The sequence below is a fragment of the Martes martes genome, assembly GCF_963455335.1.
Source record: "Martes martes genome assembly, chromosome: 8".
Taxonomy (NCBI): Eukaryota; Metazoa; Chordata; class Mammalia; order Carnivora; family Mustelidae; genus Martes; species Martes martes.
In genome coordinates this window covers 123,888,627-123,906,810 of record NC_137895.1, presented here as the reverse complement: position 1 = coordinate 123,906,810, position 18,184 = coordinate 123,888,627, and the positions used below count along the sequence as shown (strand labels likewise).

At 44.1% G+C, this 18,184-nt stretch overlaps 1 protein-coding gene across 1 annotated transcript in view; it reads left to right on the top strand.

The window, feature by feature from the left end:
* The window catches only part of NEBL (nebulette), a 352,919-nt gene that overhangs the window by 102,295 nt on the left and 232,440 nt on the right, over positions 1 to 18,184 (top strand). The window contains exon 3 of the mRNA XM_080810108.1: positions 16,157 to 16,241. Coding sequence (XP_080666234.1) covers positions 16,157 to 16,241 — 85 coding nt within the window. The remainder of the gene's footprint in view (positions 1 to 16,156; positions 16,242 to 18,184) is intronic.

Below are 18,184 nucleotides of genomic sequence, written 5' to 3'. Positions count from 1 at the left end.
GGCCCCGTCTTTGTCTTCTCGTCTGGTTCTCATTCCCAGGCCTGCACAGGTCACCTCTCAGAATCTCATTATTGTATCCATGACCTTTTGGTTCTAGTGGTTCCGTGTCCTGCCTGGGAGTGCGCACTTGGGCACCATGTAGCCTCAGGCCCTGAACCCACAGGCCACTGCCTCTCAGGGCTGCCTATGACCATTTCTGCCTAGACTTGGGGCTCTGAGCCAGGCCTCGGGGTGCACCATCTCCTCTCTCCTTTCTTTTCACTCCCCTCTCCTCTTCATCTGAGGTGTATTCCTTTAAGGGCGCTCTCTCTACAATGTTTCTCCTCTAGGGCCACCTGGCACAACACTCTCAGTGGTTTTGCAAGTCACGAAGTACACAAGTAGAGACTAGCTGGCCATTTCCACTTTCTTCCCTGTCACCCCAGACGAGGGAGGCTAATAAGGTGGTGAACTCTGAAAGGAGTGAGAGTGACTGAGAAGTTGGGGAGATGGAAAGGGAGATGCCGAGAGGAAAAAAATCAGTTGGTATTTCAAAAATATTCTCCAGCACATAATCCTGTGTCAGTAAACTTCTGTGGGTCAATGGAGTGTCCCATCTGTCGAGGTCCAGCGGATCCTCTCTTTTGTATGGTTATGTCCTTATTTTTTCTTGCTTTGCTTCTATTAGCTCTGTGTTTTAAAACTGTGGATTGGACCCATTACTGGGTCAGGACATTGAATGCGTCAAGACCAGCATTTAAAAAAAAAATGCTCTCTAACATTTTCTACTTTGTTCTACTACTAGACTGTGAGGTAAGATGCATTTCATACTGTGGGCACTAGTCAGAGTTTTGAAAACATGGTGTTAAGTCATTCTCAGCTGCCACTGAATTTGGCATATCTTGAATCTTTTTGTTATCATGGAAATGTCCAGTATCATATTTTAAAAACATAGGTTGCAGACTCGAGTCTCTGACGACAAATGTCATGTTTTTGTCCTCATAGTTTGATGGGATATAAAACTGTTTTCCCTCAAAATTTCCAAGGCCTGGTTTTGCTGAAGGAAAGACTAATGGTATCATAACTACATAGGTGACCTTTTTTTTTCTCTTTCTGGAAGCTTCTGCTGATTTTCATTATTTTTAGAATTCTGAAATCTCACTACGGTACATTTTATAGGGCCTTTTTCTTTTGTGCTGGGCACTTAAGTTTTGTCATTTAGAACTGAAGGTGTATGTGGTTCTTCATTTACTCTATTCTTTGTTTCTGAACCTCCTATTAAATGGATTTGTTTGCAGATTAATTTTTTAAAGATTTTATTTATTTATTTGACAGAGAATGAGAGAACAAAAGCAGGGGGAGTGGGAGAGGGAGAAGCAGGCTCCCCGCTGAGCAGAGAGCCTGACTCGGGGCTCGGTCTCAGGACCCTGAGATCATGGCCTGGGCTGAAACAGCGAGAGTCAGATGTTTAGCTGACTGAGCCACCCAGGCGCTCCTGTTTACAGATTTCTTAACTTTTCTTTCATATTGCCCCTCTCTTTATTTTTTTGGCTCTTCGTTATGTGAGGTTTTCTCCTCTCCATCTTGAAGATAACTAGTTGCTTGTTTGTTCCATTACTGTCTCTCTCCATTGGCTATTTTATTTCTATATTCGTGTATTATTAAGTCCACTTTTAAAAGTTTAGAGAGAGTACAATTTACTCTTTTTGGAATATGGTTCTGTGAGTTTTGACATATGCATGAAGTTGACTGAGCACCACCATGATCAAGATACAGAACACTTCCACACTCCAAAGAACTTTCTCCCGCTGTTCCTTCGTAGTCAGCTCCTTCCCTCCTCTCTCCCCCTCCCCCAGTCCTTGTGAGCCATTAATTTCAAGTATACTTTTATTTTTAAATCTTTTAGTAACTCGTTGTTGATTTTTAAAAAAGATTTTATTTATTTATTTGAGGGAGAGAGCAAGAGCCCAAGCAGGGTAAGTATTAGGGGGAGAGGGAGAAGCAGGCTCCCTGCTGAGCAGGGAACCTGATGTGGGACTCCATTCCAGGACCCTGGGATCATGACCTGAGCCGAAGACAGACACCCAACCAACAGAGCCACCTAGGCACCCCTCGTTGATATTTTTTTAGTATATGTGCTGCCGAAGCGAGCACCCTCGTTGATATTTTTGATTTCCCTTTTTTCTCTAACAATTTGATGCTGTTGTTGGTATAACTTAATTATGTTGTAATATTCTATGTAATATGATATGATATCCTCTTGAATGATTTTCCAAGTTCTTATGCATGAATTATGTTTCCTCCAGGATTAGCTGTGTTCTCTTGTGTGCATTTTCTTTCTTGCTGTTTTTTGTCGATTTCTTTCTTGCTGGTGGGTTTTTTCTTACACAATTAGGGGTTGTTGGCTGTCTGTCCTTTTTTATGATCCAAGAGGAGGCTGAGAGGTATAGGAAGCTGGAGTGGGCCTCCATTGCAGTTGGGAAGGCCTGAGTTCCCAACAGAGCTTACCCTGGAGTGGGAACACTGACCGTGACCTTCTGTAGGTGCTGTGAGTGGCCGGGGCTATCACCAGGCTAGGTCGCCAGGTACACAGATGGGGCCAGTGAAGGTCGAGACTTAAGGTCTGAGAGCAAACAGAGAAAACAAAACATAAGCAAGACGGCTGTCCTCTGTGGTTTGGGTGCTTTAGAATACCCCTCCTTCCCCCAAACCCATGTCTGATGTGGATGTCGCAGGTCATCTCATGGCTTGTCCTCCTCATCACAGGCCTCAAGACAGGATTTGTCCCGAGGCTGACCTTTCACTTTCTTCAGAGACAGGCCCAGGTCTCCGCATGGGGTAAACACCTCTCCAGTGGAACCAGTGGAAGGTACTCGTACAGGGAGTAAATGGAGAAGGGAAAAGGCTGGAGGAGCTGGTCCGAATGCCGTTCTCAACAGCCTGGTGACCCTGGGGACGTTCCCAGAGTCCCCTTTCCTTTCAATCTGACACTGTCTATTGACTAATAACTAAGGTGTCTTTGATCTTTCCTCTGTTGTTGCTTTTATTCTTTAAACAACTAACATTCTTTCTCTCTCTGTGTATGTGTATGTGTATATATATAAATATATATTTAAAAATATTCCCCTTGGGCTTTGGGTGGGACGTGCTTGGTTTGCCATTTCTGCCAACTCTATTGAAGTTATGTGAGTCAAGTATATTGAAGCTAACGTGTACAACTTTGAAGGTAATAATTATGTTTCTTTTAAAATGGTAAACTTACCTCAGACCTCTCACAAAGTCCTTCTTTTCTTCCCATGCCATTCACCTGTGATGAAAACATTTAAAGCTGCACATCTTTCTTTTCATCCTTGGCACCGAACACAGTAGAAGGACAGTGGCCTATTGGGTCTTAGTTCAATTATATAATCAAATAGCAAGAAAGAAGTACATTCATTCATTCATTCGTTCATTTGTTTATCTATTCATTTATATGTATATGTTTATTTTTTCAGAAAGAAGTACACCGCAAGAAAAGTTGATCTATTTTATGCTTAGGTTGTGCCTTGAGGTACCTGGGAAAGGAATGTGACTTGCTCAGGGAGCTGTTCGGATGAGGCCGAGGGAACAGGCGGTAACACCGTAGTTGACAATGTTGTATCTGACATTGAGTTCATTTTCTTCAACACATGTTGGTGTGAAAGATGCCAGTTTTGATATAATTCCCTTTGTTCTTCTCAGTCTGTCTGTCCTAAAACCACATTAAATGAATTTAGCGTACACAGTTTAGAACTGAACAAATTGAAGTGTGTTGAAGAGTTCCCCTGCTCTCTAAGAATATTTCTCTCTTTGCACAGTGGAGACCAATGGTTAAATAGATTTTAGTTTCTTGATGTTCCTTTTACAGCCTGAAAAATTAGGAAACAACAGATCTGTCCATTGTCAAAGAAGTAGAGTCTACTGGTGGCAAGGAGATCTAGCCGGAGGCCCAGGATGTTTGGCGGTGGCTACCTGGAGTACTGTGTTGAGAAGAAAGCTGGCTCTTTTCTGGATCATTCAGACAGAGTAGTGTGATTAGTGGTGTCTGCCTTGAGTATAGGAGGTAGCACATGGGTGGCGATGTGTAGACTATTATGACAATGGTGTTGGTTCTTCTTGTAATTACTCATTATTAGTTTTCCATAATTTATTTGACTTGTTTTTGGGCCATACATTCATCTGTGAGTCTATAACATTTTTACGGAAAATATGCAGCTGGGTGCGATACTACATTTCTAGTTTTATGTAGGCTTTTCCTTAAAAATACAGTTGTTTTATTATGTTTCCCCCTTCTTCAGGCCTTAAGTAATTATTTTATTGATACCGAGTATTTATTTTATTTTATTTTTTTTAAAGATTTTATTTATTTGACAGAGAGAGATCACAAGGAAACAGAGAGGCAGGCAGAGGGAGAGGGGGAAGCAGCCTCCCTGCTGAGCAGACAGCCCCATGTGGGGCTTGATCCCAGGACCCTGAGACCATGACCTGAGCTGAAGGCAGAGGCTTAACCCTCTGAGTCACCCAGGTGCCCCCCGAGTATTTATTTTATCTATTTTTTATTTACTTTTAAGATTTTATTTTATTTTTTACTTGAGAGAGAGAGCACAGAGGGAGAGGGAGAAGCAAACTCCCCGCCGAGCAGGGAGCCTAATGCGGGGCTCAGTCCCAGGACCCTGAGATCATGACCTGAGCCTAAGGCAGAGGCTTAACCCACTGAGCCACCCAGGCGCCCAATAGTGGGCATTTAAATAGGTGCTCTATTTGTTATTATCTTTAGCAAAGGAATATAATGTGATGTTTTGTGTTTCTAATATTGTTTTCCTTTAAACACGGTTTTAAATATTTTGGGGACTATAGGACTATCTTAGGTACGTGAGTCCCAAATCTGCACGTGTTCCTCTTGGCCATGATCACCTGTGGTGTTTGGTGTCCCTGGGCACAAATCCCAGAGCGGCTCAGCCACAGGTACTTCCCTGTTTGTACATTCCCATGGTCAGTGTCAGCAACAGCCTAGGGAATACAGACTGTCCTCCAACAGCTCCTGTTTTTCTTAAACAACATCTCTATGTGTCTGCGCATGTGCATGCGTGCATGTGTGTGTGTATTAATTTCTCACCTTTTACACCCTTCTTCAAAATCTAGGTGATGTGTCCCAATAGCTGATAAGCATTTCACAGTGTGGTAGGTCAGGTTTGCTGTGTAATCCTTTTGATAATGCCTTCTTTTGTAAATACGCGGTAGAAGTTACAATGGACTCCTGCCGCGGAAGTAAATCAAAAGGTGGCAAGTTCTTTGACCCTTCCAGCCAGAAAGAGAATTTGGTAAATTGTTAGACAGGTTATCGACTGCCCTTTGGAGAGCCGGGGGTTTGTGTTCTGTACCTCCTTTCAGCTGGGGCTTGTATTTCATGTGTGAGAGGCCGGCATTATCATAATCCATTTTTCGCTTTTATGTGATCTACCAGCAGCGCTCATAAGCCTCCTTTCGGAAGAGCATTCCCCATTTACTTGCTCTAATTCACTGTCTTTTTTTTTTTAATCATAAAATTGATGTTTTGCAACCAGCAGCATTATGTGTGAGTTGTTTATGGAGGTGCTACGGGGAAGAAGATTAGTGGTCGAATGAAGAAAGAGATGATGGCTGTGGGAGGAAATTCATGAATAAGCGTCACGTCAATGACACAGCAAGATTGTGAAAGATGCATTTACACCCAAAGATCCTGAAAAATGTCAGGAATAGAACTGTAACATGTCTTTGGCTGATGTTGAACGGTGCTAATGGTAAACTAACAGATTTTTACTTAACGGTTGTAGTAGGTAGAAAATGCCCAGATGGACCCCAACATGTAAAAAAGATATTTTAAAATGCCTCTACCCATTAACTGGTGATTCTACTGATTGATTCAGTAGAAACAATATAGAATTGTCCATTTATTCATGTTATCATCTAAATCTTAAAACATTTGATGGGAGAGTACTTTTTTAAAGATTTATTTATTTATTAGAGAAAGAGAGAGAAAGAGAGAGCAAATGAGCATGTGGGGGAGGGGCAGAGGGAGAGAATATTCAAGCAGACTCCCACAGAGTGTGGAGCCTAAAGTGGGGCTCGATCTCACAAACCTAGATCACGACCTGAGCCGAGACCAAAAGTTGGACGTTTAACTGACTGAGGCACCCAGACACGGTGAGAATTTTTTTTTTTTTAAATATTTTATTTATTTATTTGACAGACAGAGATCACAAGTAGGCAGAGAGGCAGGCAGAGAGAGGGGAAGGGAAGCAGGCTCCTCGCTGAGCAGAGAGCCCGATGCGGGGCTCGATCCCAGGACCCTGGGATCATGACCTGAGCCGAAGGCAGAGGCTTTAACCCACTGAGCCACCCAGGCGCCCCCGAGAATTTTTTTATTTATGCAATTTTACACACCTGAAAAGATAACCCAAGTAGGATTATTTTTGAGCATGATTCATAGTTTTAAACTTTTGTAGGAACTTTTATTCAAAGGAAGAACTTCCAGGTTTTCTCCTTCTCTCACATGATCTGCCATTTTCCTTTATGGCTTTTAAACTGACAGCAAAATCTTTCTAACCCAATGACTCTGAGTTTTCAGATATTCTCTCAGGGAATGAAATCTGACCCAAGACTAGGAACGGGAGCACGCACACGGCTTGCCTCAGAGAGCAGAGTGAAGAAGCCCAGCTCTTGGCCTTTGGCTGTTCGGGCCGAAAAGAAAATGGCCCCGGGAAACTCTTTGGTGTGTCTGGCAAAGTGTGCTCAGGCAGCAAAAGCCTTTACAAAGGAGAGTGTGCTCCCGTTTTCCACCCTTGTGCTGTGGCAGCCTGGTGCTGGCTTCAGTTCAGATATTCTAGGCATCGGAGGAGGTCTTCCTTAAACAAATCTGTTAACATTTTAGTTTTTGGGAGAACACAGTGCGACTCAGATGTAAATGCATCCGTTCATACTTCAGTCTGAGGCCGCACCATCGCATCCCTTCCCGGGGTCCCCACTTCCTTTCAAGAGTCAGATGGTTTGGTCCCATCTTCAGAGCTGGGCCTGCTGGTGTGTCCTCATGTGGTTCTTCCTGTTGATTCTTTGCCGTTAGAAGCCTCTCTGGGCAGGACATGAGGCTCTTCCGGCTCCTCATGCTCAACGCTTTTTGATCCCGAGGGTGGTAGGTGGTTGTTTCTCTTGTTTAGCATGTGATGGTGGATCCTAGTTGGATCTCCAGTCTTTCTCTCCTTCTCTCCCTCTCCCCCTCTTCATCTTGCCTCTCTGCTCCCAGTTTCACGCTGTTACCTTTTCTCATTGCATCTGGGCTCAAATGCACACATCCTCAGGGAAGCTCTATCAGAGGGAGTAGGAGGCCATGTATAGAGAATCAGGATCCCAGCAGAGAGAGTTTTCCTCTCCTTTTATTATTCTGCTCCTTCCATATGGCGCGTGTTGGCATCCTGCTTTTCCTGCACATGGGAGTGCTTGGAGGGAGGCTGGCGGTCATCATTACACACTGGTGAGTCCTGCTAGTAACTCGTGGTCGAGCATGCTCTGAGACCTTTTTGACTGATGGTTGCTAAGTGGGTTGAATGCCACTCCTGTATGGAGACATTACCAATATATATTTTTTAAAGATTTATTTATTTGTTTTAGGGACAGAGAGAGAGAGAGAGAGCACATGTGTGTGATTGGGCATGGAGTGGTGGGGGGTGGTGGAGAGGGGGGCCAGATGGGAGGGAGAGCACACAGAATTTCGAGCAGAATCCTGGCTGAGCATGGAGCCCAATGCGGAACTTGATCCCATGACCCTGAGATCACGATCTGAGCCAAAATCAAGAGTCAGAGGCTTAACCCACTTGAGCCACCCCAGTGCCCTGAAACATTACCAGTATTATTGTCATGAGTTCCATATTCCACATATTCGATATATTTATTGGTTAGAAATAATTGGGAGAGGGGTGTTGAAATCTTTCCCCATGTTCGTGGATATGCCAGTTTTTCCCCCTATCAATTTTGTATCAGTGTACATGTATGCTCCCTTCCCCCTTTCTCTGTAAATACACATATGCACACACAAATGTTAAATGATTGGTTGAGACTAATATCAGGTACATTTATATTCAGGATGATACTTGTTTTTTTTTTTTGTGCATTGAAACTTTATCACTGTGTAGTGTTTCTATTCTTAATAATGTCTTTATTTATAAAAAAGAATTTACTTATTTGAGAGAGAGAGAAAGGGAGAGCTTGTGCATGGGGGCTGGGGGAGAGGGAGATGATCCCAAGCAGACTTTGCAGTGAGCGTGGAGCCTGGCGTGGGGCTTGCTCTCATGACCTGAGATCATGACCTGAGCCGAAATCAAGAGCTGGAAGCCCAGCTGACTGAGTCACCCAAGCTCCCCAATGCCTTTATTTTTAAAGTGTGTTTTGTCTCACACAAATATAGTTATTTTACAGTAGAGTTAAAAAATACGACTCTATTAGTGTTTTAGCTGGCAATTTTCACCCATTTCTATTTTTGTGATTATTGAATTATTTCTCCCAATGGTTAAATTACTATTTGTCTTGTTTATTCTATGCTGCTTTTTCTTTCTATCTTCTTTCTTTTTTATTTTATTGAGTTAGCATTTTGGTATTTTTTTTATTATTTTTAAAATTTTATTTATTTTTATTATTTTTAAAGATTATTATTTATTTATTTGACAGACAGAGACCACAAGTAGGCAGAGAGGCAGGCAGAGAGAGAGGAGGAAGCAGGCTCCCCTCTGAGCAGAGAGCCCGATGTGGGGCTCGATCCCAGGACCCTGAGATCATGACCCGAGCTGAAGGCAGAGGCTTTAACCCACTGAGCCACCCAGGCGCCCCATCGTTTTGGTATTTTTAAAAAATTTGATTTTCCCCTTCAATAGGACTTGACTTCACATAGTATTTTCCATTCTCTGTGGTCAGCCTTAAAATATTACCACATTTGCCGGAGCCCAGTCTAAAATTCAGTAAGGATTTAACCTCTCTCCTTTAACCTTAACCTAAACTTTCTCATGAAGAATAGAAGGAACTTAGGGGCACCTGGGTGGCTCAGTTGTTGGGTGTCTGCCTTTGGCTCAGGTCATGATCCTACGGTCCTGGGATCGAGCCCCGCATCGGGCTTCCTGCTCGCTAGGGAGCCTGGTTCTCTCTCTCCCACTCCCTCTGCTTGTGTTCCGTCTCTCGCTGTGTCTCTCTCTGTCAAGTAAATAAAATGTTTAAAAAAAAATTAAAAAAAAGAATAGAAGGAACTTAGAATACTAATTTTCTACTACCTTCTCAGTCTGATTATCCAATATGTTAGCTTTTCCTGAAAACAAAAAAAAACAAAAACCAAAACAAACCCTCAGATAATACTGTTATCATTCCACACAATGTGTGTGCATGTGTGCATGTGTGCGTGCTTGCATACTTACCATTTGATTTGCTTACCATTCTTCTTTGCATGTTAGCTTGTTCTGGAGGTATTTTCTCTCATGCTGAAGTTCATCCTTTCTAAATAAATTCGTAGATGATCTGCTGGTGACAATCTCTCCCAGATTTATTTTTAAATTTTTTTTTCTTTAAAGATAATTTTAAATGATGTGCAACAATGGAGTTGTTCAGATCTGGGAGAAATACTCAAAGTTACGTTGAAACCTTCTATCATTCCCCCACTATACAATATCAGTTATGATCCTGGCCCTTGGATACCATTATTTCTTTGGTTAAGATCAGAGCATGTAAAGATGGTCCAAAGTAAAGTCATTGGGCCCTGACCTAATTCAGAAAGTCAGGGCTGAAAAGCCAGGTTAATAATGTGAGGTCAGAACTTTTACCTTTTAAATGTTCTTAAGCATTGAACTTGCTTTTTCTTGAAGTAGATAGTATATTAAAAATGTTGGTACACTTTTTCTTTCATGAACGGTGTGTTGTTAGGGACAAAGGGTCCTATGTTGGCAATCTCCAAGACCCCCAGGTTTGATGATTCTCTAGAACGTTTTTAGGACTCAGCATAGAGTTGTATTCATGGCTGTGATTTATTACAGGGAAAATACACAAAGCAAAATCAGCAAAGGGAAAAGGCGCATGGTGCCAGGTCCAGAGGACAGCAGACAAGCTTCCCAGGTCTTCCCCCAGTAGAGTCTCACAGGATGCACTTAATTCCCCCAGCAACGGTTCGTGACAACATGTGTCAAGTGTTGCCAACCAACAAAGCTCGTTAGAGACTCATTTCCCAGGGTTTTCACTGGGGGCTCTTCGTCGAGGCACCTTATGTCTGGCAGGTACCCAAATTCCAGACTCCCAGAGAGAAAGCAAGTGTTCAGGGTAAACCCTATTGTTTGTACAAACAGCTTGGGCACAGTCTTATCAGTTAATGGTGGTTGGGAACCCTCCCCAAGTCCAAGTTCTTAGAAATGGGCTGAGGGCCCACCATGTAAGCTGGCCTTTCAAATACAGCACGCAGGCCTGCTGTGTTCACTCTCTTCTGTGCGGGACCCGTAGGGAAACGATGGTGTAATAACAGATTCTTCTGATACCTGAATTCTGCTCTCTCATTTTCTAGTTTGAGTGGAACTTTAACATGGTCAAGTAAACAAAAAGCTACAGAGGGAAGAATTAAGTGCTCACGAGGGAGAAGGCTCAGACAGGAGTAATTGATCGGCAGTGTGGCAGAGGACGCGGGGGAGGCGGGGGGTTGTTTGACTTTGCGAGGTAGACGGGAATGAAAACAGAGAGTAGCGATTGGTTTGAAAAGCTGGCAGTTTTAATACTAGTAGACTTCTATAATGCTTGAGGTTTATATCTATTATTTAGGGTTTCTCAACCTTAGCAGTATTGGCAGTTTTGGACAGGGTTTCTCAACCTTAGCAGTATTGGTGATTTTGGACAGGATAAGTCTCCATCGGGGTGGGTGCGGGGCTGTTCTGTGCATTATGGGATGTTCAGCAGCATCCCTCGCCTCTGCCCCCAGCTGCCCACCCCACCACCTGCCCTAAACCACAGGTGATCAAAAATGGCTCCAGACCATGCCTGTTACCAGATGTCCTGTGCAAGAACCATGCCAACACACGACTTACAATAAATAAATTCATCAAGACCTTACCTTCATACATCTAGTTGGCTTATTAATATCTTACATTTACATATTTTTTCAGTTATAAAGTTCTTTTATGTGGTTCTGGCAACAACCTGCTGACTTTTATCCTCCTTATATAGATGACGTAAGGAGGCGCCAAGGTTAAGTCAGTTTGCAGTGCAGAGCAAAGAGAAAGTACTACTACTGGTAGTAATGGTAAGAATGATATTACTATTATCAATAATAGATATGTTAGTAAATTCTTATTATAAGCCAAACATTGTTTGAAAGGCTTTACAGGTGTTAATTTTGGAATAAGCCTAAGAGGTGCAACCATTATATTGATTTTGCTGATGAAGACTTTGAGCCCAGAGAAGTTATGAAAGCTGCCCAAAGGCACACAGCTAGAAGGTGGAAGATCCAGGTCCAAACCTGGGAAATTTGGCCTAAGTGCTCTTAGGGCCACTGGGCTCTGGATAAAAAGTGAGGTCCTGGATGCTCACATTCTTGAGCGTGTTCTTTCTCATAACCATGTCCGTGGAGGTTGCAATTTGCTTACACTGCTTTTCTCAGCCTGACCAGCTCAGTGGTTTGCATATCACTCTTCCTCTATTCAAATCAGTGAAATCTCACAGAGATTAAAAAAGAATTGGAAGTCTCCTTTCTGTAACCTAACTTTGCTGTTTCAGATGTCGTCTTCTGTTATTCTCCTGATTCTTTCTCTTTTTATTCTGATTATAGCATTTCACGGGAATCTGGGTTTATTGCAGCTGGCAGCCTGGTTTGATACACACATTTCATCCAATTCTTGTGTACTTCAGCTAAGAGACTTCTATTTATGATGCTTCAACATCCCACAGTATTCTCCCAGATCTTTTGACCGGCTCCCAGTGTATGATATGCCGCACCTCCAGGAATTGTGTTAATGTACCAATTCATCCCCCTTTTCTTTTGTATTATTATTATTATTTTTTTTAAACTTTTTTCCTGGGTCTCTTTGAACATCCATTTCTTGTGCCTTCATGCCTTCTGTCTTAAATTCTGATCCCTAATATGGACAGGGAGAAAACACACCTCCTGTAGGCCTGGTGAAGAAATCTACTTTCATTAAGATTTCTATTCAAGGCATTTATTTTCCAAAGACGTTCTATCACCATTTAAATATAGTATTTAGAAAGAGCTAGGATTACTTGTATGGTACCATCGGTTAATTTGCAGGTGCTTTGTTTCTCTGTACCTATGAACCCACGAGGGACAGCTGGAGCCTCAGTTTATTTCCGCATCTGGTTTTCTTTTTTTCTTCTTCTGTAAGTGTGGTGGTAGGTGGGGAAGAGTTGCGATGATGACTTCAGAGCAGATTATTGGATTAGTGTAGACGGATGTGACTACATAGACATAGTGCCGAGAAATCCATTTTATTACTCATGATCCCTAGTAGTTTCAGATATAAACACCTTCTTTCTCCCAGCATTTATTATTGTGGTTATTAATATTAAATTGAACTTTTTCTTCTAGGTCAAAATTTTAGATAATTTCTTTCCATTAGGCATCTTTATTATTTTTTTTAAAATTTGTATTTATGTATTTATTTTAGAGAGGGAGTGGGGGAGGGGCAGAGAAAGAGGGAGAGGGAAAAAGAGAATCTGAAGCTCGATCTCACAACCCTGAGTTCCTGACCTGAGATGAAATCAAGGATTGAACGCTTAACCCACTGAGCCACCCAGGCGCCCCCTGTTATGCATCTTTAGACGAAGTTACGGGATGTATCAATGAACCCACCCTTACAGAATCATTACATTTCAGGGTTGGAAAAGTGCAAAGTATTGCCGTCTGTTTCTAGTCCTCCATGAAATTGCGTGGCCTGTTAGGTTCGCTTCTGTGGCCACGAGCTCGTCTTCTAAAAAAAACCAAAGCAGCAGAAGCTTTTCAGTTTGCTTGCTTGTCTTCCAGTGCAGGCCTTGGCCCTCAAGAGCTCAGCGTGGTGTGCCAGAAGCAGACTTAGAAAAGTGGTGTTTTATTTCTGCGCACGTACTATTTAAGTTCAGAGCTGTCATCTCGTCTCACGGTCAAATCAAATGAGAAGACTTAGATGATTTTTCAGGAAATGATACTTCAGGATGGGCAGTATGGGTGGTATGGGCAAGTGAAGTTTCGTCAGTATCCGAATAAAAATGACTTTTGCCTGGCATGGATGAGCTTCTCGTGCCCATAGAGAAGCTGTTACAGACGGTACCTACCCCACCCACGTTCACTTCACCATCTCAGGATGCTGTTTAATTTAAAATTCTGCTTAGTTTTAAAATCATGTCTACTTAAAAAATTCTATTTACTTTTTAATTAACCAGAAATAAGCAGGATCAGGTTATCCCCCAATGTCTGGCCCCCAACGGGGTTACCTGTGGTACCGCAGGGTCTCAATGGGCTAAACTTCCTGAGAGTGGATTTTAATTACCACTTTCAAAGTAGCACTACTCCTGCTTTAACATCATGATCTGTTAATATCTATGAAGCTGATGCTAAGGTATGATGACAAAATTTAAATTAGCGTTGTAGATGCTCTAGGAAGGCAGGATAATTATGTAAAGGTTTTCGAAGGATATTGATTAAAATAGTTCAAATATGTTCAGCAGTGGTGGGGTTTTGAGCTTCAGTTAAACGGAGTCTTTACTTATATGGGACGTTTAGTTCCTGAAGAATGCCGGGAAAATGAGGCAATGATGCGCATTTCCTGTTGTGAGTCTGACTCCACAAGACTACAAAATATCTTTAATCCTGATTTCCGAAGTGCTGGGGTAACTGTTGGAAGGACACGCAGAGTTTATTGGCACTGACCAGAGATGGCTCCCTCAGCCTTCTCAGGGGAAGCCAGGAACGGGAGACTGGAAAGAAGCGTCTACAAGGAGAGTGAGGCAGAGGGGACTTTTGAGAAACCACAGTAAGAGGCACAGGGTGGATGTCACCAACGAGAGGGGCCAGAGAGGGAGGGAGCTCTTTGAGGGACAGCTCTGAGGGCGGTGACAGGTGACAGAGTCCCAGCAGGTGGTGATACCTGTCCTGTGTCAGCTGAGCGTGGGGAAGAGGCAGCCATGAGCCAGTGTTTGTACCCTTCCTCACACAGAAGGAGCAGATGCCCTCACTTGGTCACGAGGAGGGCCTGTGTGTTTGCATGTGTGTGACCATCTATCACACAGAATGGTGAAGCTTTACTGTGCTTGACCATGGGCTGTGGTTACATGGCTCACTCTTTTTTTTTTTTTTTTTAATATTCATTTATTTGAGAGAGAGCGAGACAGAGAGCATGAGTGGATGGAGGGGCAGAGGGAAAGGGAGAAACAGACTCCCTGCTGAGCAGGAAGCCCAATGTGGGACTCTATCCCAGGACCCTGGGATCACGACCTGAGTCGAAGGCAGATGCTTAACTGACTGAGCCATCGAGGTGCCCACACATGGCTCACTCTAATCTCCCTCTCTCTCCTACCTTTCTTCCTTCCACAAATATTTGCACGGATTATTGAAGTCATACAATGAACCAGACTCTGGTAGGGGCTCAGTGTGCTCTGACGGGAGACAAGACGGCCAGCTCTCGCTGACACAGCACTTTCCTTGTTCTGTGAGAACGGACATGTCAGTAGGAGCATGCAGATGAATTTAAGAATTACAGTAGGAAGGAAAGTACCTTCCAGGGCCCACCAGGGAGGCCAGGAGGGCTTCCTGGAGAAAGTGACATCTGAGGCAAGGCCTGGCCGATGAAGAGGACTCAGCCAGAGAAGCGGGATGTGCGGAGGGGTGGCTGTTCTGGGCCAGGAGAGCGGAGGGGTGGCTGTTCTGGGCCAGGAGAGTGGTGGAGCGGTGGAGAGGGGTGGAGCATGGCGCGTGAGCAGGACAACTGTAGAGGGTGATTTGGGGGCAAAGAGGCCTGGACTTTGTTCTCCGATCACTGGGAAGACATTGAACAGTCGTCCTCGGCGGAGTAATGCAATCAGATTGGTATTTTAAAATGCTTGTTTTGGCAGTTTGGCTTGGAAGGAAAAAACTGGCAAGGGTTACAGTTACCTGAAAGGAAAATGTGGCCTATCATGAAAAATGCAGTGGAGAGGGAAATATAAATATATCTGTGGTGTGTTTTGGAGATAAAATCAATAGACTTGGCGATCGATTGGTTGAATGCGTGAGGAGGCATGATTATCCCCTGGTGTCTGGCTTGGGCAATGGGCACGAATACATGCAAGAGTGAATAAGTGGGAGGACCTTGTCTTGGGGATTGGGTGGGGTTTTGGATAGTTGAGTTTCAGACTGGTTGAGTTTATGGTGGGTGTGGAACATACACAAGTGGAAATGCCAGCGGATCTGGGGTCCAGGAGAGCCTGCTGGGCTAGATTTGGGAGTAGTCGGCATGTATGCAGAGATTACCCACAGCTCCCTGATGTAGAGTGAGAAGGGAAGAAGCTGTGTTAGAACCCTGAATGGGGGTGGGCAGGGAGAGAGGAATCCACAGGGGACAGAGGAGGGGCAGCCAGGCCGAGAGTGTGTGGTGACATGGAGACCAAGAGAGAGGACATTTCCGGATGGAGCAGCAGTCCAGCAGAGGAAGACAAAGAGATGTCTGTTGCATGTGTCCACAGGGAGTTATTACAGCTTGCCCAGAGAAACTTCTGGAAGCAGGAGCCAGAAACCAGCATGCATGGTATTGAGGAGAGAGCTGGAGAGGAGAAGAGCAGGGGCAGTGAGTTTAGGCCTCTTGGAAGGAGAGAAGAGAATCCAGCTCCGCGGGCTAGAATAGTGTGTGGTCGGAGGGAGAGGTAGTAAAAGTTAGGAGAGCCTTGAGCATGCTTGGGTGCCGATGGCAGGCAGTGAGTCGAGAAGCCGAGGTTGAAATTTGGGGAGGTAGTGGGGTGACGGGTGACAGAGGGTCCTGAGAATGGAGGAGGGGAGGGGACCCACAGTAACGATCCAGAGAGGGGTCCAGCCACGTGGAGAGACACCTCTTTGCAGCGTGATGGGAGGGAAGGATAAAGCAACTGGTGCTAAATCATCGCTTTACAACATAATATTTTAATTATGTTCTTTTAAAACATTCCTCCACAGACACTACCCCAAGCAGTCCTTCACTACCGTGGCGGATACACCTGAAAACCTTCGCCTGAAGCAGCAAAGTGAATTGCAGAGCCAGGTAACTTCTCGCACGCCTGTTTTTGTTCCATCAGCCCTTATTAGTAGCCACAAGGCCACCCTTCTGAGATTTCACCCTTGTTCTGTTTCTGCCCGGTCCCCGGCCGGAGACCGAAGGCAGACCCGGGAGGGCCTCCCCGGAGAAAGGGCGGCACATCTGTTGAATTCCTGGGCTCGGATCGTCCTGACATTCCTGGTTCTGTTATTCACATGGGACTAGGGCAACTAAATGAGTTCTGGTCAGAGTAAGTGTTTCCCAACAATATTGATTTATTTGGTCCTAAATATTTAAAAACATTTTATAAATAGCTTTTCCACACCGCATATGTAGGGGAGAGAAGAGGTGTTAACTTGACCCAGTTGCAGTGCGTGTGGGGCTCACACCCTGTCTGTGTATCTCACACCAGCCACGAGCTTTGTTTTCATCCTGTCACTTTATTCATATTTCTTTCATATGTCACACTGACAGCATGAACAAAGATTAGAACACCACAGTTGGCTCCCACTCAACCATTTTGGATGCAAACTTGCCTTCAATATGGTGAAACACACTGGTGAAGACTAGGGATTTAAATGGCAGTATTTTCTGCAGGGACACCCCATGCCTTAAGAAATGCAGGGCGTTCTCTTTCAGAGAGGTTATCTTGCCTGCCACACTGTGGGAAGACGGTGAACAACTAGATTGCAGCCCTTTGGTCAACCGTGTAGGAAAACCCCACCAAGGAGAGGGGAGGGAAGGCTGAGCCGTGGTCCCCCCTTCTGCTGCGCATGGGTTGGGTCCTGGGGGCAACCACTCTGATTCTTTGTGCTTCTGGAAAGTGAGACCGTCTGTGTTATCTGGTCTACCTGTCTTGGGTGACTGCAGGTATCAAATAGGTGGTGAGGCGTGAAAGCATTTTGAAAAATGAACAGATTATAGGACTATGAAGGCTTCTCATTTTTATTAGGGTCCCTGAAAATCCTTGCTATGAAAAAAGGAGAATTGCAGACTCTGCAAAGGGAAGAGGAACCTGGCTAATAGGCTTTGAAAATGCCAGTTGTGGCTATTCTAAATGAGAGCCGTTAGCTCTCAGTTGTAGTGGATCTAATTATTCCTTTGCAAGCTTATGTGTTCACAGGGGACGTTGTGGTTCCCCCCACCCTCTTTCTGGGGGTCTTGGGACCACTTCCCAATCCATTTAGTTGAAGGAAGTAGAACTCAAAGTAGAGTTTGCTATCGGTTAACAACACCACGAAGACTTGGTTGGCAGTTAGTTTTTGGTTTTGTAAAATGCTAATTCTTGTGTGCTAAGCCATTAGTTCAAAAAATTGAGTGCTGGCCAAGGAGAGGCAGTGTTGCAGAGCCGGCAAGAACACCCCTGCTCATTCACACCGTGGACGGTGCCAGGACTTGGCTCCAGTCTGTGCAGATCCAATATGCCTTTCTTCTCATCAAGTTAGGATTAATTAGATAATTCTGGAGAAGTACTTTGAGCACATTGGAAAGCAGAACTAAATCAAGCAATCAAATATTTGTTTCCTGCCTATTACATGTCCTTGTTCTGTGCAAAAGAATTCATAATTAGTTAATCTTCCCTTCCCCGAGCTCACAGGGTGTGTGAGGAAACAAGACTAACATAACCTTTCTCCCCCCTACACGCCCAGAAGGCTATCTTTGATGTACAATAAAGATTCCAAAAGGGAGGGATGAGTGTGGGTTGGACTGGTTGGTGGTTCCTACTAGAGGTGGATTTGAGTGGAGCCTTGAAGGTTGAGAAAGGATTGGATTTAAACACTTGTCTCCTTCCTTGGTAAGCATACCGCTCCCTTTGGGTTCAATTAATGGTGACAGGTGGTTTGAGCTAGGCCCAGGAACAAGCATTTACTGTTTTCGTCTCACGTGCCTGACTCTGGAAATGCAAAAAGAAAAGGAACTCCCTGTTTTGCAAAAGGCTGATTTGATTC